This window comes from Ursus americanus, chromosome 15 (genome assembly GCF_024610735.1).
Source record: "Ursus americanus isolate L20-20 chromosome 15, mUrsAme1.1.p, whole genome shotgun sequence".
Lineage (NCBI taxonomy): Eukaryota > Metazoa > Chordata > Mammalia > Carnivora > Ursidae > Ursus > Ursus americanus.
In genome coordinates this window covers 24,482,691-24,502,244 of record NC_142141.1, presented here as the reverse complement: position 1 = coordinate 24,502,244, position 19,554 = coordinate 24,482,691, and the positions used below count along the sequence as shown (strand labels likewise).

General features: G+C 55.4%; 1 protein-coding gene across 1 annotated transcript; it reads left to right on the top strand.

Moving 5' to 3' along the window:
- The first annotated feature begins 3,551 nt into the window (after positions 1-3,551).
- CDX1 (caudal type homeobox 1) lies at positions 3,552-19,255 on the top strand. The gene is made up of 3 exons (XM_045815262.2): positions 3,552-3,996; positions 18,370-18,515; positions 19,049-19,255. The coding sequence occupies exons 1-3, from the start codon at positions 3,552-3,554 to the stop codon at positions 19,253-19,255; spliced, it is 798 nt and encodes a 265-aa protein (XP_045671218.1).
- Positions 19,256-19,554: the final 299 nt, after the last annotated feature.

Genomic DNA, 19,554 nt, shown 5'->3' with positions numbered 1-19,554 from the left:
TGTCCTGCTGTGGGAACTTGGCAAAAATCCCTTCTCTCTTTAGGCTTCTAGGCCTCAGGTATCCTATCTGTAAAATGACTAGGTCGGCTCTCCAAGGGTCTTCCGTGACCAGGATGCTATGAAGTCTGTTGTCCCTGCTCTCCCACCCTAGGTGGACCAGGGGTGGGTTTGGAGGCTTGGCAGGGCTGCATTGGGGACCCCCCCGGGCACTCTAGTGAGGCAGCGAGAAAGGCCATTGGGGTCAGGAGACCCAGCTTCTGTGCCCAGCGCTGTGCCTCTGTGACCTTGCCCAGATACCTGGACCTCTCTGTGCTTCCTCATCCAGCCAACAGGCCAGTTTGCCCCACCCTTCCCAACAGCAGGGCTCAGGAAAGAGCAGGCCCCGGGCAGGGTGGAAATAGAGGCTTACCCCAGCATGTGTCTGTGGAGTGGGAGGCCTACCCCAGCCTCTACCCTGCAGGAGGACAGCACTGAGGGGATCAGGGAACAGCTGGCACGGCTCCCCCAGGCCTCAGGGCTCCCTGGCTCTGCTGTCTCCCTGATCAGGGAAATAGTCCCCACTTTGCCTGAAAGGCCCCCATCTCCCAGCCACCACCCCATCCTGGGCACCTTGTTCCATCATTCCTGGACCCCTGCGCAGCTTCCCTGCTGCTCTCAAGCTCCCCGCCTGTCCCCTGGCTCTTTCTCCACATGCCAGCCACAGCCATCTTTCCACTCCCATCTCCACCACTCAAAGCCCTCAAGAAAGCTTTCACACCCCTCTCATCAGGCCTGTCACCCCTGGCCTTGCACTGCCCTCATCAGACTCATCTCCTGCCTCCCATCACTGAGCTCCAGGTCTGGTTCCATAGACCATGTGTCCCGTTGGGCCTCAACACCTCTGCTCGCACGGTCCCTCTGCCCGTAATGCCCTTCCCTGTTCCCCAGGACCTTGACTCCTATGTCACTTCCTCTTGCAAGACTTCCATATCTCCTCTCTCCCTTTGGGTCAAATGTCCCAATTCCTGGGACCCTTACCAAGATGTCATTTCACCTTTTTTAATGATTATTTGATTCATGCATGCCTCTTTCCCCCACCAGACTGAAAACCCCAAGGGCAGGGCCACTCCCAAACACAAGGTCAACAAAAAGGAGGAGTGCATGTGTCAAATGAATGAACACACGAACAAATGAATTCCTATACCTATTCCCAACCTCTGTGCTTTTAGAAGGCAGCTACAAAGCAGCAACCTCCCCCGCCAACACTGCCGTCAGAATAGGCATGCTTCCTGCAGCAACCCTGACCAGAGCTCTCCAGCAGTCACTTGCATACCTCCTGTGACAGTGAGCTCACTCTCTATTTCCTGACAGCCCATTTCGTGATGGATGGCCTTTCAGAGAGCACTTTATCATGGTCCATTTCTGTTCTGGGCCTCAGTGCTTCCACCTGTACAATGGGAAGCGTTCCTCTGAGCAGGAAGGGGATCCCTGTCTTTACTGCCCCCTATTCTGTTATAGTACCATACCATCAGAACCCCAAAAGTGCCAGATTCTGACTAGGGCCAGCTTCCTCGGTGGGGTCACCTGTACAGTCACACAGGGCCCAGTACTTAGAAGGGCCCCCTGTATGGTTGAATTCTCTCCTGTCGCCATCTTGAAATTCTTAATAATTTTTGAACAAGGGACCTCACACTGTCACTGTGCAGTGGACCCTGTAAATTGTATCCAGATCCTGACACATCTGTCTAGCCTTGAAATGATGCTGACCTGCCCTGGCTCATGTGGTGACCCAAGGGAGGGACAGGTCGAATAGATAAGACCCTGATTCTGTCCACCTTTGGGGGGCCACATGTCCCTGCACATGTAGGGTGTCCCCAGAAAATGTTGGAGATCAAACACCGTGGTGGGCCTCTTTGCAGCTTGTGGGCACTGAACCCCCACCGAGGAGAGGAATCCTATTGCCCCAATCCTTATCCTTCATGAATCCTTCCTCAGATCTCTCAACCTTGCTACCCACTCCCAGCTCCTCCCCTGTTTTAGGCACTCCCCCTTGGGTAGTTTCAAAACGTTTACCAGTCTTTAACAGGGGAAGGGGATGCAGGATACATTTAAAATACCAGTGGGTCCCAGTGAATCAGGGCTTTTATTTTTTTTAAAGATTTTATTTATTTATTCGACAGAGAGAGAGACAGCCAGGGAGGGAGGGAACACAAGCAGGGGGAGTGGGAGAGGAAGAAGCAGGCTCCCAGCGGAGGAGCCTGATGTGGGGCTCGATCCCATAACGCTGGGATCACACCCTCAGCCAAAGGCAGATGCTTAACGACTGAGCCACCCAGGCGCCCCTGAGCCACCCAGGCGCTCCGAATCAGGGCTTTTAGATCCCGATTCACACAAACCAACTGCTAAAAGGACACGTTTGAATCGACTGGAGTATTTTGCCTTCGAACTGAGTGTTAGATAATACTCAAGAATCTGTGTTAATTTTGGTAGATGTGTTAACGGCATCTTGTGTAAGAAGGCGTCCGTGTGTTTTAGAGATGCGGGCTGAAGTACGTGGGGGTAAAATGACATGATGTTGGCGATTTGTTTTTTACTTTAGCAAAAGAAGGGACGGGAGTGGATGAAATGCCTTACAAAATCTTGCTAGTGGTTGGAGCTGGGTGACGGGGATCTAGCTGTTCGCTACAAGCCTCGGCTTTTGTGTGTGTTTGAAACTGCTCATTAAAGTAAAGGGCGGGTGGGGGGAGCTAAAAGGGTTCGTCAGAAGAATTGTGAAAAATTCCTTAGACTGTCCTGCCGAGATGCCCCTAGCCTACCTCTTTAAGAGCTTTCTCTGGAGAGGTGACTCAGGGAAACGCCCCAGGTGTAGGCAGACCCTTGTATAGGCAGACCCTTGTATGTGCCTCTGTGCGTTTTCCCAGGAAAAACATCCACAGCTTTCCTTGGAGGCTCAGAGGGGTCGTGACCCCGCCCCCCCCCAAAGATTAAGGACCCGCTACCTTGCAGAGGGAACCCTGTTTGAAGTCAGGTGACCCCCTCACCTCAAGCGGATCACTGCGGAGTACAACAGGGGGCCGGTGTGGCTGTGTGACGCTGGCCTGGGGTCCGCCCGCCGCCCCTCGGATCCCTTTCCTCCACCTGTAAAATGGGGTCGCGGGAGGTCCACGCGGCCGGCCCGGGCAGAACGGAGTGTTCGTGCCGCTAGGCCGTCGGCCCCGCAGGAGACTCCCACACCTAGCGAGGCCTCGGACGCTCGCCCGGGACGAGCCCTCGGCGCCCCCACCCCCTCCAGGCCCCGGCCCGTCCGCCTCCCGCTTGGGGCGGCAATTTGTCTCCTTTTGAACCCCCCGCCCCCGACGGGTTTCCCCCTTTGATTCGCGGCCCTGAGGCTCCCCCCGCTTTGAAATGCAAACCCGCCCGGGCTGGGGCCGCGGGCGCCCGGAGCTATAAAAGGCCTGGGTGGGGCGCGCGCGGCGGCCCGGCCCGCGAGTTCAGGTGAGCAGTGTGCTCGTCGGGGCGGCCGGCGGCGGCGGCTCCGGGGCCCAGCATGCGCGCGGGCCCCCGCGGCCACCATGTACGTGGGCTATGTGCTGGACAAGGATTCTCCCGTCTACCCCGGCCCCGCCAGGCCCGCGAGTCTCGGCCTGGGCCCGCAAGCCTACGGCCCCCCGCCCGCGCCCCCAGGGCCCCCGCAGTACCCCGACTTCACCGGCTACTCTCACGTGGAGCCTGCCCCCGCACCCTCTGCGGCCTGGAGCGCGCCCTTCTCTGCGCCCAAGGACGACTGGGCCGCCGCCTATGGCCCAGGCCCCGCGGCCCCCGCCGCCAGCCCAGCCCCGCTGGCATTTGGGCCCCCTCCGGACTTTAGCCCGGTGCCCGCGCCCCCTGGGCCTGGCCCAGGCCTGCTGGCGCAGCCCCTCGGCGGCCCGGGCGCACCGTCCTCGCCCGGAGCGCAAAGGCGGACGCCCTACGAGTGGATGCGGCGCAGCGTGGCGGCTGGAGGCGGCGGAGGCAGCGGTAAGGACCCCTCCCTCGCCCTGCGCCTCCGGACGGTTCCCCTCGGCACCGGCAGGTGCTAGGGCGAGGCCCAGTCGCCCCCTGTCTGACCCCTGACCCCGCTCCGCGAGGGTTCCCCGCTTGGGCCTCCCTGACCACTCTGGTCCTGGGGTGCTGTTCTCCCAGCCTCTCCCTTCTGAATCCCAGACTGCCGAGCCTTGGTAAGCACAGCCTGTCCTTCCGTATAGATAGGGGAATGGAGACCCCGAGACGTGAAGAAACGCGCCCCTGGTCTCCTGGCCAGGCCGGAACTAGAACGCAGCTCCGCAGACCTATCCCAGGGCTCTGTAGCAACACTGACCTGGGTCTTCCTCCGTTTCTCCCACCCCTATTCCAGCCCCAAGGGGAAGCTGCAAACTGTCCCCAGAAGGGGAGATGCACTGATTGCGGGCACACAGGCGGGCCACTTTCCTTTCCAGGTCTCCGCACCCCCATCCCATCGGTACAGTGAGGAGACTGGTGGCTCCTATCCTTTGGACTCAAAAAGAGCCCTCTGTGGTTACATTGGTGTGGGGGGTCCGTACCTTACCATCTCAGGGCCCTCCCTGAACTCTTGACCCTGGGGGAGGGGAAAGCAGGAGCAGTTGGGAAGGTGGCTGCTGTTTGGCTCCTGAGACTGTGAACCCCCTGCCCCCAGGCAGGCCTCTCTGATCCGCCCTCTTCAAAGGCAGAGGAGGGGGCAGGACAAAGGGCCAGCTTTAATGAGGGGCGGCCTGGCCTCCTTTATAGGTCCCCCCTTTGTCATGTAACAGACTGCGACTTAGCTCGGTAGTGACTCCTGTTGGCCGGAAAGTGAACACGATACCCCATTGTCCCGAGTGTGTCCGGCCTGTCCTGACAAAGGCCACCTGGCTTTAGGGGCGGGAATTCGGCCTGCCCACCCTTTGATGTCCGTCCCCTCCCCCTCTTCCCCCAGCTGGGAGGGAGCCTGGGACTTCCCCCACCTCCTCTCCCTCTTCACCCCCGTGTCCCCCCCACACACTCCTCACTCCTGGGGCAGATGCTGGGGAGGTCTGGCTATAATCGTGGCACCTTCTCGGGAGTCCCAGGGACACCGAAGCTCCTATCAGCCTCCGGAGGCCGCTCATTTGTGTGACCTTGGCTAAATAAAAACAGCTAATGTTTCTGGACCACTTACTAATGGACCAGGCACTGCTGTTAATTCTCACGACGTTATTGTAGGTGCTATTATCATACCCATTTTTAACATGAAGAATCTATGGCCTAGCGAGGTTAAACCCTTATAGGAGGCCATATGACCAGTAAATGGCCCGGGAGGGGGAGGGGGCTGGGACTTGAACCCTGGCAGATTGACCACCAAGCCTATGTTTTCATTCTCTCAACAATAGCTTCTCTTAAATTAGTCATCTTTTTTGGGTCTCAGTTTTACCGTCTGTGAATGATAGGGAAGGGTCTTGTACCTTTGTTTAAGTTATAAAAGGATGCTTTTGAAAAATCTGGTGGAAAACACAAATCTCTCTAAATAAAAGGTGTTGCCTAATTCTGCAGACAATTTGAGGGGTTCTAGAAACTCCTGAAAGACTTCTCCATTAACCCTGGTTGAGAACCCTGCATGAGATTAAATGAGAGAAGGTGTCTGGGGCCACTGACCGCCCCCCCCCCCCAGTTTTGTGTCTGTTCCCTGGAGAGGGAAGCCTGCCTTTCCTGCCTCTGTAGTCCAGTTGTGCCTGCTGATCAGGCAACCTTGGGGGGGGCGGTTTCCCAGATGGAGGAGTGCCTCAGGAGCAAGGACCTTGGAGAGAGTGTGCCAGTGGGGGTCAGAGGACTGGTGGGAGGCGTGGGGGAGCTTTCGGGCTGTGTGATGTCTGGCAAATCACTTTTTCTTTCTGGGCACAGGAACTATGTGCGAACTCTGCTCAGCCTCTGGTCTCAAAAGTCATTTGGAAACTGTTGTCCCCAGGCAGATGGGGCCTAGCAGGAAGTCTGCCCAAAGGCGAAAAACACCTTTCCCCCTTTATTCCCAGAAAGTAGAAAGAGAGAGCCAAGGGAAGTTTGCAGGCCCCCAAGGAAAGTGACTGCCCCAGAAACCAGGTTAGACCCATTCCACTGAGGACTCAGGATCATCAGCTTTCTAGAAGCTAGAAACTGCCGCCTGTCTGCCCAGGGGCATCTGACTCTGACCAGTGCTCCCGAGATGGGGCAGAATTGGCAGAATCAGGATGGAGTTACAGACCTTCCCTGAGATCTCTCTCACCAGGCCATGCCCCTCACCCCCACTTTAGCCTCAGTTTCTCCTTCTGGGCAATGAAGATCCAGGGTCTCTAGAATGGTGCCTGTGTAATGCTGTTGTCTAGGATGGCAAAGGGAAGGTTGATACATGCCAACGCCCACCCCGTGCCCCCCTCCCCCACAGCAAATGTCTCTGGCCACCTGGTCTCGTGGTACCAGGTCTTCTTACCAGCCACTGTTCCCTCTCCCTGGAAACTCTTGTGCCCTAACACTTTGCGGGCCTAGCTCCTTCTCATCCTTCAGGGCTTAGCTTAATGGTCATCTCCTCAGAGAGGTACTCCATGATTTCCCAAGGAAGGCTCCCCCACACACATCGATAATCTTCACCATGTTTCCTTCAGAGCTCTAACCCTGATTTCAATTTACTCGCTTCTCTGTGTGTTTATATGTTGTCTATTTCCCCACCCACCCACCAAAGGGACACCCATGAGGGCCAGAGCCACATCCATGTGACCGGTCACTACCTTCCAGGTACCATCGTAGTGCGTAACGTTTAGTAGGGGCTCAATACTTTTTGTTGAATGAATGAACAGGACAAGTGTGAGGAACAGTAAGACAACTGAGAGAAGAGGGAAGAGATGAGATCTTGGCCTTGACATGTTTCTGCAGCCCCAGACTAGGGATGGGACCCACGACTGCTGAGCTGAGCAAAGTCATCCCAGGGGTTTCGGAAGCCTGGTTGCTCCCGTCTCCCTCCTGGGACGGTCCTCCATCCTCAGCTGAGGACTCGGCGTCGCCGAGGCTGGGACTGGGACTACGACCTGGGTTTGTTGTTGTTACTGTCTTAAGATTTTATTTATTGGGGCACCTGGGTGGCTCAGGTCATGATCCCAGGGTCCAGGGATCAAGTCCCACATCGGGCTCCCTGCTCAGCAGGAAGCCTGCTTCTCCCTCTCCCACTAATGCTACCCCTGCTTATACTCTCTCTCTCTGTCAAATAAAATCTTTAAAGATTTTATGTATGTATGTATTTCTTTGACAGAGAGAGTGAGCACAAGCAGGGGGAGCGGCAGGCAGAGGAAGAGGGAAAAGCAGGTTCCTCAAGGAACAGGGAGCTGGATGTGGGATGTGGGACTCGATCCCAGGACCCCGGGATCATGACCTGAGCTGAAGGCAGGTGCTTATCTGACTGAGCCACCTAGGCGTCCCCTATGACCCGGGTTTTATCCTAAGCAGGGACAATGAGAACCGGAAAGATGAGGGAGAGGCTGTTGGGCTTCATTCTGTCATCGAAATAGCAACGAGTCTGAGTGATGACTCACTTGGCTGAGGCCAGGATAGGAAAGGACTACAGGGGTTCGATTTTGTGGTCTTCCCTGTTTGCGTGTACAAATAGCAGCATTTTCTTTAAGGGGGTTAGACATTATCCTGTCAAAGGCTCAGCATCCGTTCCTCAGGAATAAACAGTACTTCCCAGGTCGGTGGTCTGGGGGGAGGCTGAGGTCCCACACAACGAGGGAGATGGTTGCTGAGATGATGAGACTGTTGCAACAGGGTTCAGGTCTTGGTCCAGCCCCTTCAGCTTTCAGATGGAGAAACTGAGGCCCAGGGAAGGGATGAACCCTCCCACACACATTCCAGACCCTCGCCCTTGGCCCCTTGCTGCAGCCACCAGCCTGGCCTCTCACCTTCAGCCTCTCTCTGATGCCCCGGCCATCTTCACAACCATTACCAGATTTACCTTTTCAAGGCACATCTCCCGCTCAGGAGCATTCCATGGCTCCCCACTGCTATGGAATTCCCATTTTGTTATATGCCATTTCATTGCCCTCAAATCCAGCCCCATTTCTGTGGCATTCAGAGAATGGCTCCAACCCACTTTTGAAGCCACTCTCTCACTAGTTTGTCTAGATACAGAAGTGCTTACTGGAGATGGCTAAGGGCTGAGCTTGGGAGCCCTGGGACTGCATTTCTGTTAGAAGCTGCACAACCTCGGGCAAGTTAACTTGGATCATTTCTCTGAGCCTTAGTTTCTTCCCCTATAACATTAGGATAATAATAGGATTGTACCTTGAAGTGACAGTGCCATCGAGCCCAGCCCCTGTGCTTGGTACACAGTAGGTATGAAGTGCAGCGCTGCCTGTGACCGTCTCTGCCAGTCCGCGGCAGGTGCACAGAAACACACACCTCACACTCCCTGCCTCTCCAGTTTGGGTCCCTCAACCTCGGTTACGCTTCCGGCCCTCCTACGGCTTCACCAGTTCAAATGCTGTATCGTCTCCAAGGCCACCTCCTCTAGAAAGCCCTCCTTGGTTCCCTCCCCTCCAAGCACTATATCAGGCCCTTGTTTTAACAACACTCACCACTATCTTGTTTATCGCTTCTGTCTACCTCCAGGACTAGCTGTGGTCAGCCCCATCCTTCTCATCAGGCCTTGCGCCAAGTAGGAGCTCACGATAAAGCCGGTAACTGTGGTATTGGTTGAGTCCTTACCGCATGCCAGGCGGTGTGCCAAGAACTTCACATGGGTTTTCTCCCTCAAGCTTCGGAACAACGCTAAGAGGTGTGAGGATCTATTATTAGCCTCATTTTACAGATAAAGTTAATGAGGCTCAGAGAGGGTAAGGTGCCTGCCCAAATTCACACAGCTAGGATGCAGCAGCAGGGGGTTCAAACCCAGATTCTACAGCCTAAGGAGCGTCTGTCAAATAAAGCAACACACGCAGCAGCCCCAGACCCCTCCCCGTGTGCGGCCCAGCCCAGGTGGGGAAAGGAGGCCGGCTGGGGAAGAGCTGGGAGAAGCTGCTGGGGGAGGGTGGGCACAGCAGGGGCCAGGCTGTTTAAAACTGGTTCTCTAGGCAGAAGCTGCTTTTGACACCTCGTCTCTCAGATGCAGCTGGGAAGGGGAATGACCCAGTTAGAAGGTGGCAGAAGGTTTTTTTTGGTTGGGTGTTTTTTTCCCCCTGCTTTGGCAGTTACTGCGGCTGAGAGTTCAGGGAATCACTGTGAAGGTCCAAAACGGCTTTGTTAGCAGCAGGGTCTGGCTCGTCAGTAGGAAGTTATCTTAACCGGCTGGCCCTCTAGTTTCAGTCCTGGAGCTCCTGGGATTTGGAAACAACGTTTGTGTCTGGAGTCAACATGGGTTAATATGTTGAACCCTCCCCATGCCACGCTAACCCCCAAGCCTGTAGGGGTGCATAGATCCCTCTGCATCAACACGGAGAGTGAGCGGACATTAGTGAAAGCCAACGTCGATGCTCCAAGCTCAACAACTTCCAGTGACTTCCCATTGCTCTTGAAATCAAATTCCAACCCCTCACCCCAGGGCTCAGAGTTCTGCTGGTCTCTCCAGGCTGACCACGTGCCTCTCTCATTCATTCATTTGGGCATGCTGGGGATCCTGGCCAGAACAAGGCAGGCAGGGTCCTCTCAGGGAGCTGGCACTGCTGTCCCTTCCTCTGCTACTCTCTGCCGCAGGGCCTTTGCACAGGCCATTCTCTCTTTCTGGAACGTCCCTCTCGTTGGTGACCCAGAAACCTCCTCAACCTTCAGATCTCGACTTAGAGGTTGCCTCTTCCAGGAGATCTCCTCCAAGCTAATTAGAGTAGGTCCCTCCATCCCCCGCCCCTGCCACTTAATCCAGCTCTCAGCTCTAGGCTTACTTTCCTTCATACTAATGCCAGTTTGTAATTATTTTGTTAGTTTGTTTTTAATCTGCGCCCTCCCCCCAACAAAAGAGGGGAATGAACTATTTAACAGGTCCTGAGCCCCGACCATAGTAATAAGGAGATGAACTAGATTTTCTGAGTACTCAGCACGTGCTCAGCATTTTCTCAAATGCAGGTATTTCTGACCCCAGCACTGCACATCTCTGCATTAGGTTAGTGGCCTTGACTAAGGCTCTGGGAGGATGTCCTCTGGAGGTTGAGCTGACCAGCTGGTGGATTGGCTCTGGGAGCCGGAAGTGCCGGAAGTGCCATTTACCAAGATGAGGCCCCACCAGGAAGCAGTAGACCTGTGCTCTGTGTTCTACAAGGATCCATCAAGTGCTCCCTGTGTGTCAGGCTCCACTGTGGGACTGGGTGAGCAAGGTGGCATCACGGAGCAGACCGGGAGCCAGGCACTGAAGGGAGGAGATTCGCAAAGGTCGCCCAGTGAGCTGGGAGAGGGCTGGAGTCCAGAGCCTCTCCCTGCACCCCACCCAGAATGCGAGACCTCGGGACCAGGGCCGAGGAAACTTGACTTCCAGACGAGAGGAGGATGACTGGCTGGGTAGGGCAAGACTGGAACGCACCCTAGGGAACAGCTCAGAGGGGCCTCAAGCTGTTCAGGCCAGGGGGAGACTTGAAGGGACACAGTTGCCATTTGCTAGTCATAAAAGGGCTGTTCTGGGCCAAGGGTGCCCCTTATTTATTATTTTATATATATATAGTTTTTGTGCCCCTTATTCATTATTTTATATATATATAGTTTTTGTGCCCCTTATTTATTATTTTATATATATATAGTTTTTGGTGCCTCTGTGGAAAAACACAAGTGGGTGGTAGATGCAAGACCAGGCCGCTTTGCAGAGAGTACGAGCAGTCTGGCTAGAGTGCTATGCAGCTGTGGGCATCGGGCCCAGGACAGGAGTTTGGTCTAGCAGGATTGTCCAGTAGAACTTTCTGTGATGGTGGAAATGCTCTTTATCTGTTCTGTCCAGTCTGCTAACCACCAGTAGCATGTGTCTCTCAAGCACTTGAAAGATGGCTCGCGTGACTCAAGAGCTGAATTCTTAATTCTATTCAGTTCATTTAAATTTAAGTAGCCACATGTGGCCAGTAGCTGTCATATGGGATGACGCAGGACAGTCCCTCTGGAGAGTTCCTCGAATGGTAATCCATTCCCTATGGGCTCCTTATTCTCCACCCAGGAGCCTCTCTGGCCTCCCCTGTCATTTTCATCTTCGTCACTGACTAGCTTTTATTAATAATTAGCTTGTTCGGTAGGTTCCCACACCTCATCTCTACAACTACAATGTAACGACGAGGAATTCCTGTCCTCAGTTTACAGGGGAATACACCACGTCCCAAAGAGGGGCCGTGACTTGCCTGGGTTCACACCGCTGGCGTGTGGCCAGGCTGGGGTGGGACAGACAGGTCTACCTGCCCCTGCAGTTTCTGTCCTCTTGGCTGCCTCCCACAGCCAGGCCAGACAGTGGGCCTCCGCCGAGAAGACGGGGCAGGGGACAATGTCCAGGTGGCCCGGGAGGAGAGGGCGCGTGCCCGCTGAGCGCTGGGACTGGAAAGGAGGGCGGCAGGGGGAAGGAGAAGCTTGCTTAAGGCTGTAGGACCTCCGCCCCCACACCAGCCTCACTCCTGCTCCAGGGCTTGAATGAGGAACCGTGATGGAGCCGCCTGGGACTGGCAACTTGGCCACAACAAGGACCCAGTCAGGACCCGGTAGACAGCCTCATGGTCCAGGAAGGGACATCCGTTCACCATCTAACTGGCCGGTTCTGGGCTGCCCCGTGCAGCAGAGGTCCCAACCCCTGCTGGTGGGATGGGGAATCCAGCCCAAACTGAACACTGCCTGTCCAGCTGGTGGCTGGGCCAGATCTCCCCACTCCCAGGCCAGCGTGTTCCTTGCCCTGCGGCTCCCTATCAGGCGGCATTCCTCCCTCTCCCAAGGGACCCCTCCAACATCCGCTTCTGCAAATAGCTCAGCTCTCCTTGACATCCCCTTCGCTCTTTGCCCTTTACAAACTGCTTTTACGTCCAAAGCCTAAAGAAGTTCAGTAGCTTGTCATTCCTTCAACTAAGGATTGGTCAGACCTGGGCCGAAGCCCTGAGAGGAGGGCTCAGGGCTGCACAGAACTTCAAAATCTACAGGCTCTTGAAGCTGGCCCTCTTCTGATGCATGGGAGAAACTGAGGCCCAGAAAGGAGAAGGGGCTTATTCAAGACCACACAGATGGCACAGAACTGGGCCCAAGACCTACTGACTTCAGCTAGTGGTTCAGAAACCCCTACAAGCTGTGACGGAAAGCAGGAGGGCAGGATGCGGGGGATCGGGGCTGGAGTGTTTGTTAACAAGCGTGCACGCGTGCGTGTGTGCCTACTGCGTGTGTGTTTGTGTGTTGCCGGGGATCGTGATGCGCAGTCAGGATGGGGCCGGACCACACAGAGAGGGGGCACGGAGGGTTGAGGCCAGATTCGTGTTCCAGGCCTGGGGGCCAGAGCTGGCAGTGTCATCCCGCAGGGCCACAGACCCAGCAGGAAGAGGGCAGAGGAAGTGCTGACCCAGAGGCCATGTGATCTTCTTGGAGCCACCCACCCCGCCCTGGGGGCAGAGGCTGAACCCTGTCCTCGCCTGGCCCAGGCTGGCTGGGGAGGCCCCACCGCAGGCCACTGCAGTGGCTCCTGCGCCCTATCCTCCAGCTGGGCAGGCCCGGTATCTAGGCTCTCAGACAGGGAAATCAGCCTTCGGATTCTTTCAGCAAAAATAACAAACACAACCAGAGAATCAACAAACATTGGGAGCTTCGCGTTTCCAAGTTGGAAGGGACCTTATAAATAAACAGTCTCATCCAGCACATCACCCATCGCCCAGATCCATCTCCCAGCCTTTCTGCCACACGGCTGCCCCGCCGCTGTTGGCGATGAGTAAGACCTACCCGTCCGCGTGCACCTACTAAGTGCCGGGGGCTGTGCTCGGTTGCCTCCATTTTTCTGAAGTGCTCCCCCGTGCACCTGCTGGTTGGCAGTCATTACGGGAGACCTCACAGTATGTGATGGGTTCTACTGCTGTTTCTGAGGCTGGACAGACTTGAGTTTAAGTCCCACCTGCTGGATATGCGGACCTCGCTGAGCCTCAGTCTGCTCATCTGCAAATGGGATAACAGTTGCACATCGTCATAGATTGTTGAGAGAGGAATACAAGCACCCCCCACGTGGACGTGTTGGCCATTAGTAGAATAAGAGTGATCCTCATTTTATAGATACAGAGAGCGAAGCTCGGAAAGATGAGGGGGCCAGTCCTAGATCGCCCAGCCTAGATCGCCTAGAATGTCCTGCCCATTCCCAGAGGTCTGTTTGCTCGAACAACCACATGTCAGGGTCCCCTGACAACTACTCAAGTAGCAAATCTCTGAGTCCCATTTTAGCCCCGCTGAATCTGAATTTCTGGTCTGGAATCTGTGCTTTTGAAAAGCTTCCCGGGACCTCCACTGTGCGTGCTTTAGGAGATGGGAAATGTGCTGTCTTCACAGCAGCCCTAATGCATGTGGATGGGCCATTACTGGCATCCCAAAGCCAGAGCAAAGAGAAAGCCTCTCCTTTGGGTAAGCTATCCAAGTCTTCCCGGCTGCACTCACCACTGAAGGGCTGGAGGGGGCTCCCCTCCCACCCTCCTACCCACTTGCCCTGGCATCTGGCCCAGAGGGTTATTCATTAGGTGGCTGGGAGCAGCTGGCCCCCATCGGACACCTGTTGCAGGAGCCCGGACTTCCCTCTCGGACCCAGCGTCCCAGGGGCCTGTAAATCATTCATCCTGGGGCCCTCTCCCTGCCTACTGCTCTCACGCACCTCCCTGTCCCCTCCCTCCTAGGCTGCTAGGGTGGCACAGGTGCTCACAGGAGGGGGAAGGGAGGGTGGCTTGGGACAGTTGAGAGTTCTGGCTCAGAGACTAGAGCCCAGGGCTCCTGACTGTCATTAAAAATACAAATTCAGGGGCGCCTGGGTGGTTCAGTCGGTTAAGCGTCCAACTCTTGATTTCGGCTCCGGTCATGACTTCAGGGTCGTGAGATCGAGCCCCCACTCCAGGTTCTGTGGTGGGCATGGAGCCTACTCTCTCTCTTAAAAAAAAAATCATAAAAGATACAAATTCACATCGTCCTCGGTAAAAAAGAAAAAAGAGAGAGAGAAACAGAAAGAAAAAGGGAAGGAAGGAAGGAAGGAAGGAAGGAAGGAAGGAAGGAAGGAAGGAAAGAAGGAAGGTTGGGTGACCCCAAAGACCCTCACTTACCTGCGGCCTCACAGCTTCCAGTTCCCTCTCCAGAGGCTTGTCACTGATTCGTATATTCTTTCAGAAAGATCTCTACACACACACACACACACACACACACACACGTATGAGTGTGTGTGTGTGTCCCCCGTTATACAAAAACAGTAACATAAAATGCACAACATTCTATGTCTTGCTTTTTTTTTAACACAGTGTATCTTAGAAATTGCTGCATGTTAGTCCATGGGAAATTTATAATTTCTTTTTAATGACTGTATAATGTTGCTGTCCATGGATGTACCATCTCTTATTTAACAAGTACCCTACTCTTTTTTTTTTTTTAAGATTTTATTTATTTTTTTGAGAGAGAGAGAACAAGTGAGAGAGAGCCCACACTGGGGGGAGGGGCAGAGGGAGAGGGAGAAGCAGCCTCCCCCCTGAGCAGAGCGCTGGATGCGGGGCTCCATCCCAGGACCCCGGGATCATGGCCTGAGCCGCAGGCAGATGCTTAACCGACTGAGCCCCCCAGGCGCCCCTAACAAGTACCCTACTCGTAGACATGTACAGTGCTTTTAGTCTTGTCCCTTTTGAAACAGCTGTGGCTTTGGCATTTTGCTGTGAGATTCATTCCTGGACGTGGGGTTCATGGGTCAGAGGGTGTGTCATATTACATGAGGCTAGATGTTACCACACTGGGTTCCCAGGAGGCTGCTGTAGTTATTACCGCCTGGACAGCATATGGGCTTCCTTGGTTCCTGGACCACACCGTGATACCACATGTTTTGTTCTTTGGCAGAACCATTTTCTTAGCAATAAAATGGTGTGATTTGAGAGCTCGGCCAGGTAGAAGTTGACCAGTGTTTCCTGAGCCCACCAGCCCATCTCCTGGGCCCAGAGAGGAGGTGTCAGGGCCTGTGGGCTGGGTCTTCCCTATCCCCCTGTCTAGTTCCCTGCGCCTCAAATCTGGGCGGAGTCAGGCTACAGTTTGGGTCACCTGAGCCCAGGGTTGATAACACTATGAAACAAGAAGGCCCTCAGGACAGATGGGCCCCTTTCTGAGCCCCTGTTTCCCCCATCTATGGAAACGGGTGTGATGGGTCCCCACTTGCTCATCAGAAAAGATGGGAGTGCTAGGTGCCTGAGGAGAGGGGTCTCTTCAGAAGCGCTCCTTATGATCTCTCAGGCTGTTTGGGTGGGAAGGGAGACTCGTCCCCCCACTATAGGCTGTGCGTATTCTGGAATTTGCAAGGGCCCACCCAGCCAGCGGACCATCTAGCCCCAGGCCAGAGCTCTCCAGGGCCTGCCCTCACCCTGACCCGGCCCTTTTCTTCCCAGAAGTACGAGTAGACATGTGGTCTACTGTTTGAGCTTCTGTTGCCAAGGCCTAGGGGGCGTCTTTGGGGCTCTATGGACCCTAAGCCTGATGGGGTGAGGAGTTGTGCCAAGAGTAGGGAGTGGGAACTCTAGACCAGGTGACATGACCTTGGGCAAGGCCATGCTTGTCCAGGGCTTCAGTGACCCTGACTGTGCAGGGAGGTCAGACTGGAAGGATTTACAAGGCCTCTCTTCCTTGGACCTCCAGCAGCTGAATTACCTGCCTGAACCTCAGTCTCTTCATCTATAAAATGGGAAGAGACTAAACTGAGCCCTTCCGGCGTTAGCCCGTGAAGATTCAGAGCTCTGCTGGGCTCTGGGGGTGGCGAATTAGGCAGAACTGTTTTTGAGTCGGCGTTGAATTTTCTAGGCCAAGGAAGGGCCTATCTGGAGCCAAGGCCTCAGCAGCCACTCCCTTGTCCCTTTCCTGGGCCAGGCCTGGCAGAGGGCCGACGCTGTCCCGTGCTATGTCGGGTGGTGGGCTGAGGTCAGTGGGTGTGGAAGCGTCCAGTGCAGTTCTGCTGCTCTGGCAGGAAACCCAAGGAAAAAAGCCCAGAAACATCTGTTGTCTTCCATTTTCTGCAAAGCCATTTGGCTCTTGGGGAGCCCAGTGGCTGTCCTGCCAAGCTGTGTGGGCTTGGTAGTGGGGCGGGAGCTGGAAGAGGCGTGGGTGGTTAGCACCGGGGTGCCGAGGGACAGGCAAAGCCAGAGCCGTGACGCTGGGAGGTAAAGGCCCGGCTGTGTGGGGGCACCTGGGGGAGGTGGAACAGGGTCCACGGTTATTCTGAGACCCGCCATGCCCTGGTGGGACACGGGTAGGTCTGAAAGTGCTTGCGTGTGCCTCCTATTTTTGGCCGAGTACGCAGCTTCTTACGAAGGAAACTGGTGTTTAGTCAGGCCCCCGCACCAGCCCGGGCCAAGCATGACTCTTAATATTCTCTCCAGACAGACCTCTGATCCCAGCCCCAAAGAGAGTCCTGACTTTAACCCCGGTCAGTCCTCCAATCCCGCTCCTGGCCCCAGGCTGAGCCCTGTAGAGAAGCCAAGCCACAGCCTTCTCTGTCCTGGGTTATTGCAAGCTTATCTGTGCTTCTCCCTTCTTGCCAGTCTGTCCTCCATGCAGCAGCCAGAGTCCTATTACAACCTACATCAGATCTCCTGTCTCCTGGGCTCAGAAGCCTGCAATGGCTCCCATCCCAGACAGAGTAAAACCCAGAGTCCTTTCCGTGACCAGTAGGGCCCTGGACAACTAGCCCCTCTGTCCATGCTCAGTGCACTCTGGCTCCACCAGCCTCCTCACTGTTCCTCACACACCAGATGTCAGGCGTGCTCCCACCCCAGGGCCTTTGCACTTGCGGTTCCCTGCATCCGGAGCCCTCTTCCCCAGATACCTGCACTACTCTTTCCCTCACCCCCTTTAGATCTTTGCTTAAATTCCCCTTCTCCATAAGACCTTCAGGGACTACTCTATTTAAAATTGCATACTTTCTCTCCAAATTCCCAGTCCTCTCTTCCTGCCTTCTTCTTCTCAGGAAAACTTATCAATTAACATATCAAATACTTAGCATTAACATATCAAGTTACTTTGATCTCTGACTATTTTGATGAGGTTCCACTAGAACCTAATTTCACTGAGAGTAGGGACTTTTTTTGGTTTTGCTCACTGGTGTACCCCCGTGGTTGGCCCACAGCAGGAGCTCAGTAAATATTTGTTGCCTGAGCCTGAGTCACTGTTCTGTGTCCGCAGAAGAGGCGGTGGTGTGGACGGCTCTGGGCAAATGGCTTTAACCCCAGCCTGGGGCTTCGTGTCCAGGGCTAGGGCCTTCTGAGGTGCCTGACAGGTCCTCGGGGCCATGAGAAGTCTCTGTCTTTTCTGTTTGGTTTTGGGGCCAGTGGGCACCAGGCATTTGACGGGAAGTGAAGGGCACCCCCTCCCCACCCCCAGGACAGAGCGGCAAGCTTCCGCCTCTGCCTGTGGTGACTTTTCCCCACTTTCCTGTGCTCGAGAGAGGACCCGCTGACTTGTCGTTAGTCGCGACCTGCCCTGGGCTGCCAGGTGGTCCTCTGTGTCCCTCGTGTGAGGACCCGTGGTCTCAGGATCCTGAATCAGAACTGCCTGGGGAGCTTGTTAAAAATGCAGATTCTAGGGGCGCCTGGCTGGCTCAGTCCATGGAGCGTGTGACTCTTGATCTCGGGGTCATGAGTTCGAGCCCCACGTTGGGTGTGGAGATTGCTTCAAAAATAAATAAATAAATAAACAAACAAATAAATAAATAAATAAATAAATAAATAAAATCTAAAAAATAAAAATAAAATGCCGATTCTACCGCCCAGGCTTTCTGGCTCACAGGCTCAGGGATGCCCCGAAAGCTGGGATTTTCACAAGCGCCCCAAGTGTCTGTTGCACAACTGCGTCTGGGAACCGCTCGGTGAAGGCTGGTGGGGCGGGCGGATCAGGGGAGGGCTCTGGGTCAGGGGAGCTGGACTGAAACCCCAACCCCACCAGCAGCTGGCTGTGGAACCCTGAGCACACGGCTTCTCCTCTCCGAGCCTCGTGCCTCCCCAAGTGGGCGTGAGAGCAGGGCTTGCCTCTCAGCTTGGGGGTCTCCAAGCCCAACCCCAGGGGATGATTGTTACCCCCAGGACTGAGTGTGCATCCTCCCCCTCCACCTCAGGGTGCTCCTTTTGGGGATCTGGATTGCTTCCTCCCTGGGGCCCTGCTTGCGATTGGCAGCCCCCCCCACCCCCCCATCCACTCACCTCCCCTTCTGGTCCCTCTGCTTCTCAGGGAAGACCCGGACCAAGGACAAGTACCGTGTGGTCTACACCGACCACCAGCGCCTGGAGCTGGAAAAGGAGTTCCACTACAGCCGTTATATCACCATCCGGCGGAAGTCAGAGCTCGCTGCCAATCTGGGGCTCACTGAACGGCAGGTGTGTGTCCCCCCACGTTCCCCACAGGAGCGGTACTGGGAGTCTGGCCTCCAGGGTGTCAGGCAGATTATAGACTCAGTCAGGGAGGAGAACAGAGAGGTTGAGTTTCCTGACCATGGTCACACAGCACAGCAGAAACTGAGCTGCTGCCAAATCCTGCCCACCTGCAGCAACAGCCAATACCCCTGACCCCCAGTAGGGGGAGAGGGGATCTGATTAGCTATGGGCTGCAGCAGCCAGGGTGACTGCTGTTTAAATCCCAAGGAGGGAGCAGTTACGGGGAGCACAGGGAAGCCTTCCTGGAGGAGGGGTCTTCTAAAATGGAGACAGAGAAGGTTACAGAAAAAGTTGTCTTTAGGGTCGGGGAGCAGGCTCTAGAGGGGGAGGATGTGTTCAGCAGACATGGTGGCGCAGGAGGGAGGCCATAAACCTCACCCGGGGAAATAAGAGCCCAGCTGTCCTTCCTCTCTTCCTCCTGCTCTGCCATTTGGTCTCCCCACCACCCAGCCCATCTCTGCTCTCCCAAACCACAGGTGAAGATCTGGTTCCAGAACCGGCGGGCCAAGGAGCGCAAAGTGAACAAGAAGAAGCAGCAGCAGCAGCCCCCGCTACCCCCACCACCAGCTCACGAAGTCACCCCCACCGCAGCCGGGCCGCCCCTGGGGGGCCTGTGCCCCAGCTCTGCCAGCCTCCTGGGAGCCCCCTCCCCAGTGCTTGTTAAGGAGGAGTTTCTGCCATAGCCCCCTGGCCAGGCTTGTGGGCTGGGGTACGGGGACTCAGGTGCCGGGCATGTGGCTCCTGTGGAGGCCTAGGAGGCCTGGTCTGAGTCCCAGCCTTGCCACTGACCTTCTGGGTAGCCTTGGACAATTTGCCCGCTCAGTCTCTGCCTCCCCTTGGCCCATCTACACCTTGAGCCTGTGGGGTAAGGACCTTTCTAGCTCCTGTGTTCTAGGTCTCAGGGGGGGAGGTCTCGAGCCCTAGAGGGCTAGGTTAGGGGCCATGATAAGTCCCCAGGCCTCACCTCCTCCTCCATGGGTTC

Excerpts from the sequence above, each read along its gene's own strand:
- CDX1 (XM_045815262.2), top strand. The coding sequence starts at position 3,552 with ATGTACGTGGGCTATGTGCTGGACAAGGATTCTCCCGTCTACCCCGGC. Across the intron at positions 3,997-18,369 it reads TGGAGGCGGCGGAGGCAGCG|GGAAGACCCGGACCAAGGAC; the intron begins GTAAGGACCCCT and ends TCTGCTTCTCAG. Across the intron at positions 18,516-19,048 it reads TGGGGCTCACTGAACGGCAG|GTGAAGATCTGGTTCCAGAA; the intron begins GTGTGTGTCCCC and ends CCCAAACCACAG.